At 32.3% G+C, this 17,388-nt stretch overlaps 1 protein-coding gene across 1 annotated transcript; it reads right to left on the reverse strand.

Annotated features, from left to right (window-relative positions):
• Positions 1 to 3,123: 3,123 nt before the first annotated feature.
• On the reverse strand, positions 3,124 to 4,485 carry LOC134694329 (uncharacterized). The gene has a single exon (XM_063555334.1). The coding sequence runs from the start codon at positions 4,483 to 4,485 to the stop codon at positions 3,124 to 3,126; it is 1,362 nt and encodes a 453-aa protein (XP_063411404.1).
• Positions 4,486 to 17,388: the final 12,903 nt, after the last annotated feature.

Raw genomic sequence — 17,388 nt, forward strand, 5'->3', positions numbered from 1 at the left:
ATATCTATTTTTATTTGTAGTGAAACGTCTTGTAACGTCATATCATTATGATATCTAACATTAAACGTCCATATTTTCGCGAACAAATGCACTTTAGCGTATCAAACCATCGTACTTTAGCGTAGGCCATCGCACTTTATAGTGTCCATCGCGTTTTAGCATCCCCATCGCACTTTAGAGTCCTACTTTTATATTGATTGGTTGCTTATATTTTTAGATCAATACAGGCATCATAAACATGTAGATCACAGCTTATATAGATTTTGTCATTTCTGTCTGTTCATGGGAGTTGGCAAAACTTGTTGTATACATATGCCTTATGCTACAAAATATCTGTGTGTCAAATGTCCATTGTCCAGACCTCATTTTCATGGTTAAAAAGTAAAATCACAAAAATACTGAACTCCGAGGAAAGTTTAAAACGGAAAGTCCCTTATCAAATGGCAAAATCAAATCATAAAACACATCAAACGAATGGACAACAACTGTCATATTCCTAACTTAGTACAGGCATATGCAAATGTAGAAAATGGTGGATTGAACCTGGTTTTATAGCGCTAAACCTCTCACTTGTACGACAGTCGCATCAAATTCCATTATATTTACAATGATGCGTGAAGAAAATAGACATACTAGGTAAAATTGTCAAAATAGGCAGATCCTAAGCCAACGTGTTTGGAATGATTGTACATAGTAGATAGATGTCACTCTGATAGGTTACTGTGACCTTAACCTCATTTCATGTTTCATTGGTCAATTGTTAAGTTTATGAAGTGGTAAAGGTTATAAGGCTTCTTCGATTGGTCCATCTCTATCATAAGCTGTATGTTGGGCTGTATTTCAACTGAACTTGGTGTATGATTGTAAGGTTAACATGTTAATGAAAATCTTGGAGTTTTCATCTGAACTTGACACTATTTGATTGATCAGTGTTTAAATTTCGTTGGTCAATTTTGAGTATTTGTGTTTTGGACTGGTTTTCAAATAGTACACAACAGGTCAACTATATTTGGTGTGTGAAATGTTGGTAAGGTGTACATGTCTGTGACAGGAATCATTTATTCTTGACTTAATTTCATGGATCAGTCTTCAAAGTTGTGTGATAAGGTTTGTTTCTCAGATACTATAAGCAGTAGCTATGTCTACTAAATTTGGTGTATCATTAAAGAAAGTTGATAAGGTGTACATATTGTGAATATCCGTTTCACCAATGATAACGTATTTGTTCCAATTGTCGTAGCTACAAACCAGTTCCATTTTACCTGAATGTGACCCACTGAACTAGAATTATTACCGGCTTTGTACTACATGAGCAACTTGACGGGTGCCACACGTGGAATAGGATCTGCCTTTTTTTAGCTTTTGTTTGGCTACGTGTTGCTCAGTCTTAGGTATTTTATGTTGTGTTTTGTCTGTTTGTGTCGATTTCTGTTTTAGCCATACCTTTGACATTTTATTTTCGTATTCTAAATGTCCCTTTGGTATCCTTCGCCTCTCTTATGGTGTCTGAGATAACTAAGATATGTATAGGTGTATGGGAATATATAGAAAACCTTTAAATTTGGGTTTTATTCAGTGTTGAAATTTAATGGTGTATAAATGCATTGCAAATAAAGCAAACTGAGATGCTTAAATACAAATTGGGTCCTCACTTACACATTTTATAAAATCCTGGTAATGTCAAGGCAGACTTTTACGCAAATTTCAAGAGACAATTGATATTCAGTGAATTAGTGTTTTTCCGAACTTGTCCCTCCCATCAATATGTCAAGATAGTTTTGTTTATATAAAACTAAATTTTGCCCCTTTGATTGGATGAAGCCAAGAACTAGTATTCTGTTTGGTCCAATATGTGAAGTAAATCCCGAACCTGTGTATGTACTACTCACCAATGAAGTACAACAGCCCAAAATTCACATTAATTTGTTTTTTTCCAGTCCATATGATGCAATTAGATATTCCATTACCTAACTACTACAAATGTTCTGCTTAGGACACATTTTATGGTATACCAAAAACTGGTACCTGCGAACAAAGCATATAACCGGCCAATTTTGAATTAATTTAATTCATGAAAAGGTAGTATGGTCAGTGTCCGTGTACCTTTGACATGCATCATCACCCATGAATTTATATAACAAATGATATACGACTTTCGAACAGCGGTATACTACTGTTGCCTTTATTTATTTATAACCGTGTCTTGTACATTAACCTATTTAATGTGCTCACAGCTGTGCTTTTCATGCAGTGAATGAGATGTTATCTATATATTTAGCTTGTATTTAAACTTGCAATTCACTGAGATAAGATCGATCTTGTGCGATTTTGGATGATCGTCAATTTCCTTTAGATTTTATATCTCAAACTTTTCATAGTTTTTGACTTGATTAAACTTTTTGTGTAGAGCTATATAAACAAAGTCACAACAGTAGTTGATGTCGTACACATATACATAGCCATCATATTCGTTATGGTATCTAGTTTATTAAGTATGCCATTGTTCTACTGAATTGTAAAAGGTTGCAACTCTCCTGGCAAAATGTATAATAGAATCAGGATGCAACCTCTTCGGGAAAAGTCGACCTAATAGTATTTTTGACTGTTCTATTTACTCCCTCAAATTTCTCCCAGAAATTCACTTTATCACCCTTCTTCAATTTGAACATGTTGAATAAGTAAGTATATACAATATACTATTCCACTTGCCAGAAAGAAATTCACTTATAGCTTTTGAAATATATGTACACATACAAAGTCATGTAGTTCTATAGAACAAATTTAACCAATCTTTTACTTAGCTGTCATAATAACTAATTACAAAAAATAATACATTGATTAGTCATTGAGTGTTTAAAAAACACAAATGAAAAATAAAATGCATGAAAGCGTAACCCCATAAACAACAGCAAAGTTAGCATACGGATATCTCGTATTCTGATGTTATCGTCGCTGACAATATACATCTGAAATGATTAAATATACATTCGTGACTTGTATTTTCCCCCCATTGACATGATTAACAATACAAAAGCAATGAAAATTGTGCTTTAACAATAATGACATTTAAATAACAAAAGAATGATTTCTGAAATTGTTAAATTTTAAAATTGTTAAAAATGATTACGAAACCCCGTAAACATAGGCAGATTCTTGATAATTTGCCACTAACAAAACGTTATCTTTTTTATCAAAGTAAATTGCACGGGGATCTAATATTCCATGGCTAGAATCTAAAAGCTGCTTAGCATTCATCCCATCTGGCGATATCAGCACTATATTGTTTGATGCAGAACCGGCAACATAGATATTGGAATCAGAATCGAAGGTGATACCGCATGGTTTTCTTAGGGTAGAGGCTTTGTATGTCCAGAGTAATTCACCCTTGAAGTTAAAACATGTAATGGCATCAGAATTGAAACCTGAATGAACGATAAGATTTTGACAGGATGCAATATAAGAATTACTTCCGTCAACCCCAGAAAGACTAATAACGTTGGTTACGCTTCCTTGTGACGTACTAAGGATTTTAACTCCGTTAAAATGCGTACAAACTATGTATGATCCATTTTGGAAACTAACACCATAAAAAAACCAATTACGCTGATTGACAGTCTTGACTATGCTACCACTGTTGATATCGAGAAGAAATAGGCCTTTCACCCATCCACCACTTGATAAAAGAACTGTATGTTCATCCACAACCGCCAGACTAAATGCACGAGACGATTTGATAGATATCCTAGACTCAAAGCCTCCATTGTTATCATATTTTAATATGCCGTTGTTATAATCGGATAATAATATTTTACCAGTCGGTAAAATTACACAACCAGTGATTTGACAACGTGTACTTATACTGTGCACTTGTTTAACCTGAATATCTTTTATTGGTTTTATTATTTGACGTGGAGAAATCAGTTGTGCTGATTTATCACCAACCCAGGAAAAGGATATTTCAGTTTCGGCGTTTTTCACCTCTACCTTTCCAAGATTCTTAGTATTCTCGATAAGGGCTTTGAGTTGATTATCAAATATACATTCTATAGTGATGTTGTTTAAACTGCCACTACAATGTAATGATTTGATGTGCTTCTCTTCAGACGAGGTAGATTCTTTTAGTTCTCTTATTCCCATGAAAATCTGTAGGCTGGATGCGCTTTCTTTGATAAGTGCAACATCGCTTTGAAGTTGAATGATTTTGCTTCTTCGTTCTTCCAGGTCTTTAATAACAACCTCCATTTGTTTATGACTTTCCTGTTCTACTTCCGACAATTGTTGAAGTAATGTTTTTTCCAAATGGTCCAGCAAGTCGTTCATTTCTTGTCTTTTCTTGTTTACCTCTTTTAATAAAATTTCTTTCTGTTGTCGTATTTCGGTAAGATTTCTTTTTCTGTCTTTTATAGCGGTGTGAATGTTTTCACCAATATATTGAAGTATTTGATCAATATCATCTAACGGTGATGATTTGTGGAATGTAGACATTGATAGAAGATCGTCAATAAGTGTTATCTCTTTGCAGTCCCTGTGACTTGATATCAAGCATTGTTTGCAACAGAGATTGTCGTGGGTTTTGCAATAAAATTCAAGAATGTTTTCATGATCCTCACATTTAATGCTGATATTCTTTATAAATGAAGGCATTTTTTTGTATTCAATAATTGATGTCGTCTCATGTGTGTTTGATAATTTTGCTACCTTATGATGATTCTGACAACCCACACAAAGAAAATCCTCACATTTGGGACAAAATGCATCTGCTGGCTTTGAAATGTCCAAGCGTTGACAAATGTCACAAAATTCAGCCGATTTGTTTGCCATGTTAAAATTATAAGACTTGTTATTCCGAAATCATAACTTATGTCTGATTGTTGTTAAATATTCCATATTGACGATCTAATCTTCAATGCTGTAAAGAAAACTTAGCAGTTATATTAAACATTTATATACACCTCAATTAAAGTCAATTAATGGTTAAGAATAAATAAAAAAATTAAAAGAGAAACGACAGAAATTCTCCAAACCATACTCACAATACAAAGGGCAACACTTCATCACCCATACTACACTCACTTGACCAAAAAAACAAAAACAAATAACGAGCAATGCATGGGGGAATACATTTTTTAACTGGGTTCAGGAACACAAAATATTGGAATAAACTAGTTTTATGTTGACAAGAAACTCCCTCTTAGCGTATCTGGAACAGGTTTAAAACTAAAACACTAAAATGACAAAACCTTTACAGTGCAACAACCAATGTCATCACCATTTATTTGAAAAAGGAGTAAATAAATCAAAAGCACGGAAGAGTTGGTTTTCTATCTTTATCCGTATCCTTTATCCTTAATTTAAACGGTACATTTATTTTTAACTGTACCTAATGCATGTTCAGTGATCGATGCTGGAGGCGATAACATTTTAAAGTGCAAAACATAATGAAAAGTTTGAAGAGCTGACAAAACACAAAAGGAAAAACGTATAGCCAAACCCCAAAGGGGAATCATATTTATGCATACAAAAGTAAAATAACAAAAGAGATTTTACGTCAAAATGCGTTCAACATTTTATAATAGGAAATTAAAGTAAAACATTATACGTATATTCATATAAGTATGAGATCTAATTACTGTCTGTCTGAACAGTAATAAACTGAAAAAGAAATACAAATTTATTGTTCAGTGTTTTAAGAGCTGTCCAGATCAAAAATACCGTTTGATATCAAAATTGATTAATTCGTACAAGAACAGTGTATCAACAGCCAGGTCCAGCGATTTAAAAAATAATATGTAAAGGTTTAAGATAACGTTGTCACCGTTTCTGAGGTATGCAATCAGAATATTTTTAAATATATGAGATGATTCAATTTGTTAGAAAAATTACTCTATTTTGAAGCAGCCATTTTGTTTTGATCTTTAGTTACAATCTAATCATCATCAACTGTAAATCATAAAATAACTCAAACAAATAAGTCAACTAATATGCACGTGTACAGCATGTGACCAGCTGCTTATATGAGCAGTCTGATAAAATGCACATGTGAAACAATACAATCTCATATGAGCCAGTGAGGGTTTTAACATGCACATTAGTTTCTTATGTGCATTTTTCTCTCTCATAAAATGCTTACCTAATTTGCATGTAAAACAACTCGTGTTCTATCATGTTAGGTTTTTGCAAGCACGTTAAATGTGCAACATGCTAGCACCCGGTATGGGTTTATAAACATTGTTTTGTTCCACTTACCTTATCTAGATATTAAGTTAAGTTTTAAAATATGTTTCCTACAATTATCAATATACCATTTGCCTTCTATTGATAATTTGCAGCCAATGACCAAAATAGAAAATTTAGTTGAATTTTTATATTTATTGCTTCAGTCTGTCATTTGACTTTATTCACCTCACAATATATCATGAAATGTATTGTCTAACTGTTGTATACGCGAACTCGATAGAACATGCTTGACGAAAATAATCTTACCTTCATCTTTTTCCTGTTTCGTTCAAATGACCATATAAATCATAAATATTCAATATAAATGTATTTTCCAACCATACCTTATATATACTAGTATACACCTGTTTTATACATATTACATGTATTATGTGCAAAGTAAATTTTGTGGTGTAAACAAGGCCATTTTAAAAAATCTTTATTCTTTTTTTTTTTTTTTTTAATAAAATAATGTCTTTATTGCACTTTTCTTTGCTGTTGTAACAAATTACTCGACCTACAGCAGTTGGCCGAGTATCCCTGTGAATTAGTCACTGGATAACCAGGGAATTTATTCAGTGAATTCATATATAAGATCATAGCTTGTTAGTTCATGGTTATTACATACATTTTACAAACTATATTGTTTCATGATTACGGAAAGTGTACAGTTTTGTCCGGTTTTGTTTCAAAAGATTAAAACTTTATGATCGTTGACCTTAACCTTATTGATGAAAACCGTTGAAGCTGGTTGATCAATTGTCCGGATTAATTTATATGTTTTATTGATACACACGAACAACTTCAACTTTAGTTAAAAATTACATGTGGTAAGTGTCGACATTGTAGTTGGAAATTCATTTGATTAAGTGATAAAGTGTGTGTAAAAGTATTTTGAGACAAAATTCTGTACATTTTCACAAAGCATGCTGTTTTGGTTTATCACCACGTGCTCAGATCATATATTGTCAACTTTTGCTACACAAATTCTATACATGAAAAAAAATATTATATCTAGCTATTCATGATCATATGTATCTTTTTACATCATTTAAAAATTTGCTGTTTTTAGCATTAATATATATGTTAATTTCGTATGTTTTTAAAAATTCATTTCTGAAAACTGCATAAGCGTCTATGTCTTTTTGTTTATAATTTGACATATGAGTGCTTTTATGAATTGAATATAATAAGACAGTTAGGAAGAGATTTATATCATTATACATAGGATCATGTATTTTATAGCCAAGTACTAAAGTTTTAAAATTAAAAATATGTGACCCAATTTTGATTTTGCTTACAAGTACATATATTTTCTTCCAAAATTCATGAAAGAATTGACATTTGAGAAAAAAGTGTTCGTAATCTTCAGTCACGTTACACAAGTCACACATACTTGTTTCTTGTATGTGCCATTGTAGTAATAATTGTTTACATGGTAGGATGAAATGGAGTAATTTCCATCTTAACATTTTATATTTGTTATTAATTAAATAGGTAAAAGTAAATTGAAGCACATTATTTATTGGAGTGATTGATTCTAGATGAAAGATATTTTTCCATTTGGAGAACCCTAGTGGTCTCTCCTCATTTTTGTTATTTAAATAGTTATATATATCTTTGGATGACATATTTTCAATTAGTTCTGGTTTTTTTTTAACAGTCAAGGACAAGTTTAATTTTGTTTTTACAGAAGTTTTCAAAGATTTGTCAGATTTTAATGTACTAACCCATTCTTTTGGAATGCAATTTTTCAATTTTAAAAGTTCTGAAATCCAATTGGTTTTTGAGGTTAGTTTCTCCAATATAAGTTTTTGTGATATGTGCCCTTTTTGGTCAATTATATCATTAATGAAAATAATACCATCTTTTATCCAATTTGCATAAACTAAACATTTTCCTTTAAGTTTTATATTTTTATCTTATATTAATCTTTATTCAAGGTTAATTTGTGGCTATTTTTAGCAAAAGGTTCACAAAATATTGATTGTTTAGATATTTTGACGAGTTATGTGTTTGATAGGTTTACTATTATACATAACATTTAAACGAAAATAGTCTAGCTACTGTACGTTTATAATAGAAAATTGTTATATACTTTCTTAAAAAAAAGGTCAACTTACCAGATATTAATAATTACTATTACCGACAGTGTAAATATTACAAACGATGGCGATATTGATAAGTCATATGATCACTTTAAAATTAATAATCGTAATCCATCAGGAAAAGGAAGTGTCAAACTTCGGAAAAATATATCATTACATATACAGTACACGACATGACTTAATATATGACACGATATAAACAAAAAATCACAAAATAAAAATAACCTTAATAAGTCCTCATCTGAGATTTTTTAAGATTCTGAAATCTTATCAATGCCCTACAAAAGATTGATGGTAAGTGTGTGGCAGGATGTACGTGTAGCGTTAGAAATACTGTTATGATAAAATGAAAGGGAAATGGCTCCTTGTGATGTATCTGTTATTAAAATTCTGAAGAAAAGCATGCATTTTCAGACAATGACCTCACATTTCCGTTCACAGGCTTTATCAGACGAGAGGCCTAGAAATATTGCAATTTTGTCTTGAGAATGGATTGACCTTCCTGTAGATTCAAGACATGGAGAATTACGTGACTTTAAATACTGATCCGAGTAGGAGAGGGACATATGGAAAAGCGATTTTAACGCAGCCTTTATCTGTCATAAGTAAATTTGATGCTTTTACATTTCGGTGAAGGATGAAATATTCATGCAAATACCTCAGTGCGTTTAATAACTGAATTATAATACATTTGACCTGAACCTCTGTGAACGGGACAGACATAATGTCCATTCAAGAAGCAAGATCTTGTTCACAGTATTCCATTACTACAAAAATACTTTCAAGACTCCTTCCTACGACAACTTCAGACATTTCAACAATATTTGTATGTCGAAGATTAAGCAAAATGTTAATTTCTCTAAGACCGCTGATTGGAATCCCATTATTCTCTTTCTCCATTCTTATCATTTTTAATTCAACGATATAATTTGTTCGTCTATCTCTGGCTCTATAAACTATATATATCGTTGAATTAAAAATTCGTGCGAACCAGAGTTTATGCCATCGTTTCCTCATCATAGGTTGAAACGTAAAGAACAGACAAGAGGAAAATAATTTTGTAAGGAAGATTAGGTCATGGATCGAAATGTTGTAAAGTAAAAGCTAAAATTGCAATCAATTTAGAATGTTGAAATAGATTGTGAATGAGACAAAAGTCAATTGCAACAAAGAATGAAAGAAGTGTGTTCAACAGTTGGAGTAGAGTTTTAATATGATGTTAAAAGAGGGTAACATTTTAAAAAAGGCAAATAAAATGTACTTTTATTGTAATAAAATACTTTTTTTGCATTCATAGGAAACACAAAATTTCTGAACTAAAAATGAGAAATTTATGATCATTGTTATATATCATGTTGTACAAAATGTATATAAAATTTAAAAAAAAATGAACAATGATTACAGGATGCATATTTCTTTATCATGTTTGTCGTCATGCCATATTGCAGCCTTATTTCACCTGTTTGACCTATAGGATATTGTTACGTAACTATAAAAGCCTCTGCATAACAAGAACATGTAGAAGGGACATAAATAAGAATTAACAAATAAAATAAACACTTTCAAAATTTCGGGCATCTGATCTTCCTTGTAACAGTTTATTTAAGTACAAAACATTATTTGTAATTACACATGTAACAGTTATGATAAAAAGCAACCAGTGTAAATCAACATAATGATATTCAGATTTTTGTTTTGAACAGACACATTGAAAATTTTGCTGGTTATTAATTATTTTCAAACACTTTAGTATCCCCTTAATTTGAATAGGGTAAAAAAGTACAAACTAACACTATCAAAATACAGTAACAAGGGCATGTATCATCAATATTCAGAAAAACAACTGACAAAATGACAAAGGACACAAAGTTTCAACCAGAGTACTAATTAATAAAAAAAAAAATAACATAAGAGGTATAATTGCCACTGGGAAATATATCACATGAAGTGGATGTGAACATTTATAGGCAACTGTATGGCCTTCAACATTTTTTTATCATTTATTAGTACATTGTTTTTGTCACTAACTTAGTCAATTGAACAACTTTCTTTATTTATAAATTGATTTGCCGCTTTTGGTTTTTTAGATCAATACATTGTCGGGTTGTTGTCCCATTGACACATTCCCCACTCCCTTTCTCAATTTTATCATACCCATATAGATCACCACTCATATGGGTTTTTTCCGTTTCTACCTGTCAATACATATGGTAGTTGGCAACACTTGTTAATGTCCCCTGTGTCTACACTTTCAAGTATACATACCATCTCGTTTACGTCATTGCATGAGGTATTTATGTCGCAGAAGTGTGATATAGGGATTCTGCCTTTTGCCATCAGCATCTATATTGTGGGCATCATCATATTTCAGGTTCAGTTTGAAGTTTTTAGTGAAATCTTTTACATTTTCAGACATTTACCTTAAAAAATTAAATAAAACTTTTTTTTATGACAGTACAGAATTCAGAGCAAAATTTGGGAAATATTTTTTAATAAGCCATCGTTAACTTCTTGTTGAAAAACATATTTTGTCTCCACTGCAACGAAATTAAATTTGAAGAAAAATAGATAAAGGAATACTTCATGTACTCAGTGTATTCATATCCCTTATGTTACAAAATTTCTGTGTGTCAAATGTTCATTTAGGTTCTGATAAACGTTTCATGGTTAAGCCGAATTCTTAAGAATGATTGTACATTGTAACTGTCAGCTTGACATGTTTCCTCTGACCTCAACCTCATTTAATGTTTCATGTTTAATTGGTCAATTGTTAAGTTTATAAAAAAAATGGTGAAAGGTCAAGGCTTCATCGTTAGGTCCGTTTCATAAAAAAGCTTTAGGTCAACCAAATTTGGTGTATGATTGTAAGGTTAACGTCAATCTGGCAGATTTCATCTGACCTTGACACTTTTTCATGGATCAGTGTTAAAGTTTCGTTGGTAAATTGTAAGTGCTAGTGGTTTGGACTGTTTTTCAAATAATACACAACAGGTGGTATCTGAAATTTTGGTAAAGTGTACATGTCTGTCTGACAGGAATCATTTGATTTGTTCTTAACCCAAATCATGGATAAGTGTTTAAAGTTGTGTGATGGGGCTTGTTTCTCAGATACTATAGATAAAGGTAACAGTAGTATACCGCTGTTTAAAACTCATAAATCCATCACACCAGTTGTAATTTGGACCCCTAAATCCCACATAGTTACGCAAGAAGCTGCAAATATCAATTTTAAATTAAAAAAAAAATGGTTTGATCCAGTCGTTGAGCGAACACTGAACCTCGTACACTCGGTGCGTGCATGTACCATTTTACCACCGACGACATAGAAAAACATACTACAAACAAGAATGTGTCCCCAGTACACAGATGCCCCACTCGAACTGTCATTTTCTATGTTCAGTGGACCGTGAAATTGGGGTCAGAACTCTAATTTGGCATTAAAATTAGAAAGATCATATCATAAGGAGCATGTATACTAAGTTTCAGGTTGATGGGCTTCAACTTTATAAAAAACTACCTCAACCAAAAAATTTAACCTGAAGCAGGGCAAACATACGGACGAACGGACAAACAGACGCACGGACGCACCTACTAGAAAACATAATGCCCCTCTTCTATCGTAGGTGGAGCATAAAAACACAACCAACGAACAACATGAAGAAATTTTCTACATTTTAATGAAAGAAAATATACTTTCGTCAAATTGAAAAACTGAACCCACTAAATGTATTTTCAATTCAAATGAGTTTATTTTCAATGCAAATTATTTTATTTTCAATTCAAAAAGTTCATTTTCAATTTTCAAACTTCTTGGTGATAATTCTTTCTCATTTGTCTCCCTCAATCATCGCCTGGTTCTGCTGTCATCACCTACAATTATAATAGTGTATAGACGTAATCTACATTCATACTCGGTACTCGAATCAGAATTTCACTGTATGCCTTTTAAGACTATATATCGGGTTTGTAATAACATGAGCAACACGAGTAATACCACGTGTGGAGCACCTGAGATCAACCCATTTTTTTTATGGAGTTCGTGTTGCTTAGTCTTTTGTTTTCTATGTTGCGTTTTGTTTACTGTTGCTTGTCTGCTTGTCTTTTTTTCTTTTTTGACCATGGTGTTTATTTTTAATCTATGAGTTTGACTTTCCCTCTGTTATTTTTCTCTCCTATTTAAGCATTAGTTATTTGAACACTTCACGTTTCATATCTATTTTCTAATGTCATCAATGATATTTGACTTTAGATACTTTCAGATGAAGATGATCATTCTTTTTAATGGTTTTTGTTGTTGTTGGTCTTGTACTTAATTGATACTAATTGTTGGTCAACAAGGGTCTATAAACTCCAAGACAATATAAAGAAAAACATGCACATTTTCAGTTTTGACAAAGAGCTGATAGAGGTGTACACATGTATAGTCCAATACGTAATGAATTCTTATAATATAGTTATATCTGACAAATGAATTCAAACGTTGCAAAGAAAGATTTCTACAATCGACTGTTTTAGAATCATATTCGAAACAGTGTGGTCCTGGCCATTGATTGACAACCTAAATTATCCCATTGACTGGGACAGATTAGATGAACGTTTGTCGGTAACGACTATTGCTCACTTCTTACTTATTATAGAATTTAAACTGTGGGGTCACCAAAGGTTCTTAACGCTTTTAATGATAAAATAATTCGAAAAATTATTCAGGAATAACCTTTATGTTTTGATTTATATTATTGATATAAATCAACACATCGAATTATTCCGAATTAGTTTTTCAAATTGCTTTATTTAGGTGTTGAGAACCTTTGGTGACCCCACAGATTCAGTGTCTTTAACAAGTACACAGTGAGCAGTGAGTGTTACCGACAAACGTTCATCTAATCTGTCCCAGTCAATGGGATAATCTAGGTTGTCAATCAATGGCCAGGACCACACTGTTTCGAATATGATTATATATGGCTGATTGAACACAAGAAACACGTTCAGTTTTTATTTGTCAAGTTCATTCAGCTATAAAAGTTTTATTTTAACATAAACTCATCGTAGATACCAGGACTAAATTTTGTACATACGCCAGACGCGCGTTTCGTGCACAGAAGACAAGACTCATCAGTGACGCTCGAATTCAAAAAGTTACTAGAGGCTCTAAAGAGCCTGTGTCGCTCACCTTGGTTTTTGTGAATATTAAACAAAGGACGCAGATGGATTCATGACAAAATTGTGTTTTGGTGATGGTGATGTGTTTGTTCATCTTACTTTACTGAACATTCTAGCTGCTTACAATTATCTCTATCTATAATTAACTTGGCCCAGTAGTTTCAGAGAAGATTTTTGTAAAAGATAACTAAGATTTACAAAAAAATGGTAAAAATTGACTATAAAGGGAAATAACTCCTAAAGGAGTCAACTGACCATTTCGGTCATGTTCACTTATTTGTAGATCTTACTTTGATGAATATTATTGCTGTTTACAGTTTATCTCTATCTATAATAATATTCAAGATAATAACCAAAAACAGCAAAATTTCCTTGAAATTTTGCCAATTCAGGGGCAGCAACCCAACAACGGATTGTCCGATTCATCTGAAAAATTCAGGGCAGATAGATGTTGACCTGATGAATAATTTTACTCTGTCAGATTTGCTCTAAATGCTTTGGTTTTTGAGTTATAAGCCAAAAACTGCATTATACCCTTATGTTCTATTTTTAGTTGTGGCGGCCATCTTGGTTGGTTGGCCGGGTCACGCCACACATTTTTTTAAACTAGAAACCCTAATGATAGTTATGACCAAGTTTGGTTTAATTTGGCCCAGTTGTTTCAGAGGAGAAGATTTTTGTAAAAGATTACTAAGATTTACGAAAAATGGTTAAAAATTGACTATAAAGGGAAATAACTCATAAAGGGGTCATTTGATCATTCCGCTCATGTTAACTTATTTGTAAATCTTACTTTGCTGAACATTATTGCTGTTTACAGTTTATCTCTATCTATAACAAGAGGCTCTCAAGAGCCTGAATCGCTCACCTTTTTATTTTTGGTTAAATCTCTCATCAATGATTATTTTGGCTTTTCAATTTATTTAAATGTTCTTTGAATCGTCCTATTTTCTTCAAAAGCAAAAAAAAAAAATCGTTTTCTCCTATGTTCTATTTAAGCCATAGGAGCTATGTTTCTTGACATACAAAGAAATAAAATATAAAATTTATACTAGATACTCTGAAACTCATTTAGCCTAAGTTTGGCTGAATTTGATACAGCAGTTTCAAAGGAAAAGATTTTTTAAAGTAAGTCAACATGATGAACAAATAGTGAAAAAAGTCTTTAAAGGGCAATAACTCCTTAAGGGGTCAGTTGACAATTTTGGTCATATTGACTTATTTGTAGATCTTACTTTGCTTAACATTTTTGCTATAAACAGTTTATCTGTATCTATAATTATATTCAAGATAATAACCAAAAGCTGCAAAATTTCTTTAAAATCATCAATTCAGGGGCATTATACCTGAAAAACCAGTAACCCAATTCGGCTGAAAATTTCAGGACAGGTAGACCTTGACCTAATAAATACTTTAACTTCTTGTCTTATTTGCTCTAAATGCTGGAGTTTTTGAGATATAAGCGAAAAACTGCATTTTCCCCTGTGTTCTATTTTTAGCCATGACAGCCATGTTTTTTGACGAAATAAAAACATGAAAAAATAAAGCACAAACTTTATTTTATACACCCTACTGATCATTCAGTTGAAGTTTGGTTGAATTTGGTTGAGTAGTTTTAGAGGAGAAGATTTTTTAAAGTTAGCAAATATGATGAACAAATTGTGAAAAATTGTCATTAAAGGACAATAACCCCTTAAGGGGTGAATTGACAATTTTGGTCATATTAACATTTTTGTAGATCTTACTTTGCTGATCATTTTTGCTGATTACAGTTTATCTTTATCTATAATAAAATTCAAGATAATGACCAAAAACTGCAAAATTTCCTTAAAATTACCAATTAAGTGGCAGCAACCCAACAATGGTTTGTTTGATTCATCTGAAAATTTCAGGGCTGATAGATCTTAACTTAATGAACATTTTTACCACATGTCAGATTTGCTCTAAATGCTTTCGTTTTTGAGATATAAGCCAAAAACTGCATTTGACCCCTATGTTCTATTTTAAGTAACGGCGGCCATGTTTTTTGACCGGTCAAAAATCGAAGCGCACACTTTGTGCAGGATAATCTAAGGAACAATCATGCTAAGTTTCATTCAAATCCATTCAGTAGTTTCAGAGGAGAAGATGTTTGAAAAATTGTTAACGACGACAGACGACGACGACGACGACGGACGCCAAGTGATGAGAAAAGCTCACATGACCTTTTAGGCTAGGCGAGCTAATAATATTCAAGATAATAACCAAAATACCCCCATGTCAGATTTGCTCTAAATGCTTTGGTTTTTGAGTTATAAGCCAAAAACTGCATTTTACCCCTATGTTCTATTTTTAGCCGTGGCAGCCATCTTGGTTGGGTGGCGGGGTCACACCACACAATGTTTAAACAAGATACCCCAATGATGATTATGGCCAAGTTTGGCTTAATTTGACCCCACAGTTTCAGAGGAGAAGATTTTTGTAAAAGTTAACGACGACGGACGACGCCGGACACCGGACGCCAAGTGATGAGAAAGCTCACTTGGCCCTTCGGGCCAGGTGAGCTAAAAAGGGCCAAAGAAAGTACGAAGTTTGAAGAGAAGTACGGACCAAAATTCCTAAAAGTTAAGCCAAATCAGCTAAGGTATTTTATGCCTGATTTAGAAAAGCCTTAGAATTTCAAAAAGTCAAAATTTTGTAAACATATGCATATGACAAAATCCAAACCAATGAATATATATGATGTTACACCTAATTTGATCTCTGGTCGAAACTTGTCTGATGGCATGGCAAATACCACAGCTTTTCTTTTTTATATTATGTTATTAAGAATGTATTAACATACCCACACTCAGCGGTCCTGTTAACGTTGCCGACAAAAAAATCAGCTCTACACGTTCCACACACATAGTTACTGTATAAAAATATAGAAAAATTAGAACGACAGCTGTTACCAATATTCAAATTTATTAAAAAGATTATTCAACTACAGTCTAATCAATGTAAAAAGAATCTAAGAGATGAACATGAACACCAAAAGAAGCAAGGCCGGTTGTTGCTTTTCTTACAAATTCCAACATTGATTCAGTAAATGAAACATTTGTAAAAAAATAATATTTACAACTATTTAAACTGAATAAAATGTTTGAAAAGAGAGAAAGCTGGACTTTATATATCAACATCAGTGCCTGTTTTCAATAATTTTTCAATATTTATATAGATGTAGTAGAAGGATACATTTAAATTTTGTTTTCTATCTGAGATCGTGAGTAAGTTAACACAGATCTCAATTTATCTGAAATTGTACATTTTCCCTTTAATGTAACTGCCTTATATTTTTAAGATCATGAACAGGACTTGACATGCGAAAATGTTAACCAAAGGTGTGTTGTATCAGTGCTTCAAAGTCAGACTAATTAGCAGTTTCAGAATCTTATGCATTCTGGGTACTATTTTCAAAAGCGTACACCAAAACGGTGTGATTGGTTAAAAACGATCTAAACAATTGAAATTCAACCAATGACGGGACGTTACTTTCATTTTGATGTACGAACAATAAGATTACCCTTAGACCTTTAGATTCAGAAAAGGCGAATTGGAATAGATACAATCCATGTCAATACATTTGCAAAATATAAAACAATACTAGTTAATGTGTGCAATTATTATTTTAAATCCCCATCCCCACAATCATATATTTGAAAACAACTTACTAGCACTTTGCTGCAGGGTACTTTACACACTTCTTTTCTTGGCATGGCAGAGGATACTCGCATGGGTATATTGGATTTTCAGCAGTGCAAACGTGTTCTATGTCGCCTAGAATATAAAAGCGTTTGAAAAGATCTACCTTAACCACAAAAAGAAAATAAATGCATATCCACAAGTCTTTATCATTATAAACATAAAATAATGATTTGTATTG

The sequence above is a fragment of the Mytilus trossulus genome, chromosome 13 (assembly GCF_036588685.1).
Source record: "Mytilus trossulus isolate FHL-02 chromosome 13, PNRI_Mtr1.1.1.hap1, whole genome shotgun sequence".
NCBI lineage: Eukaryota > Metazoa > Mollusca > Bivalvia > Mytilida > Mytilidae > Mytilus > Mytilus trossulus.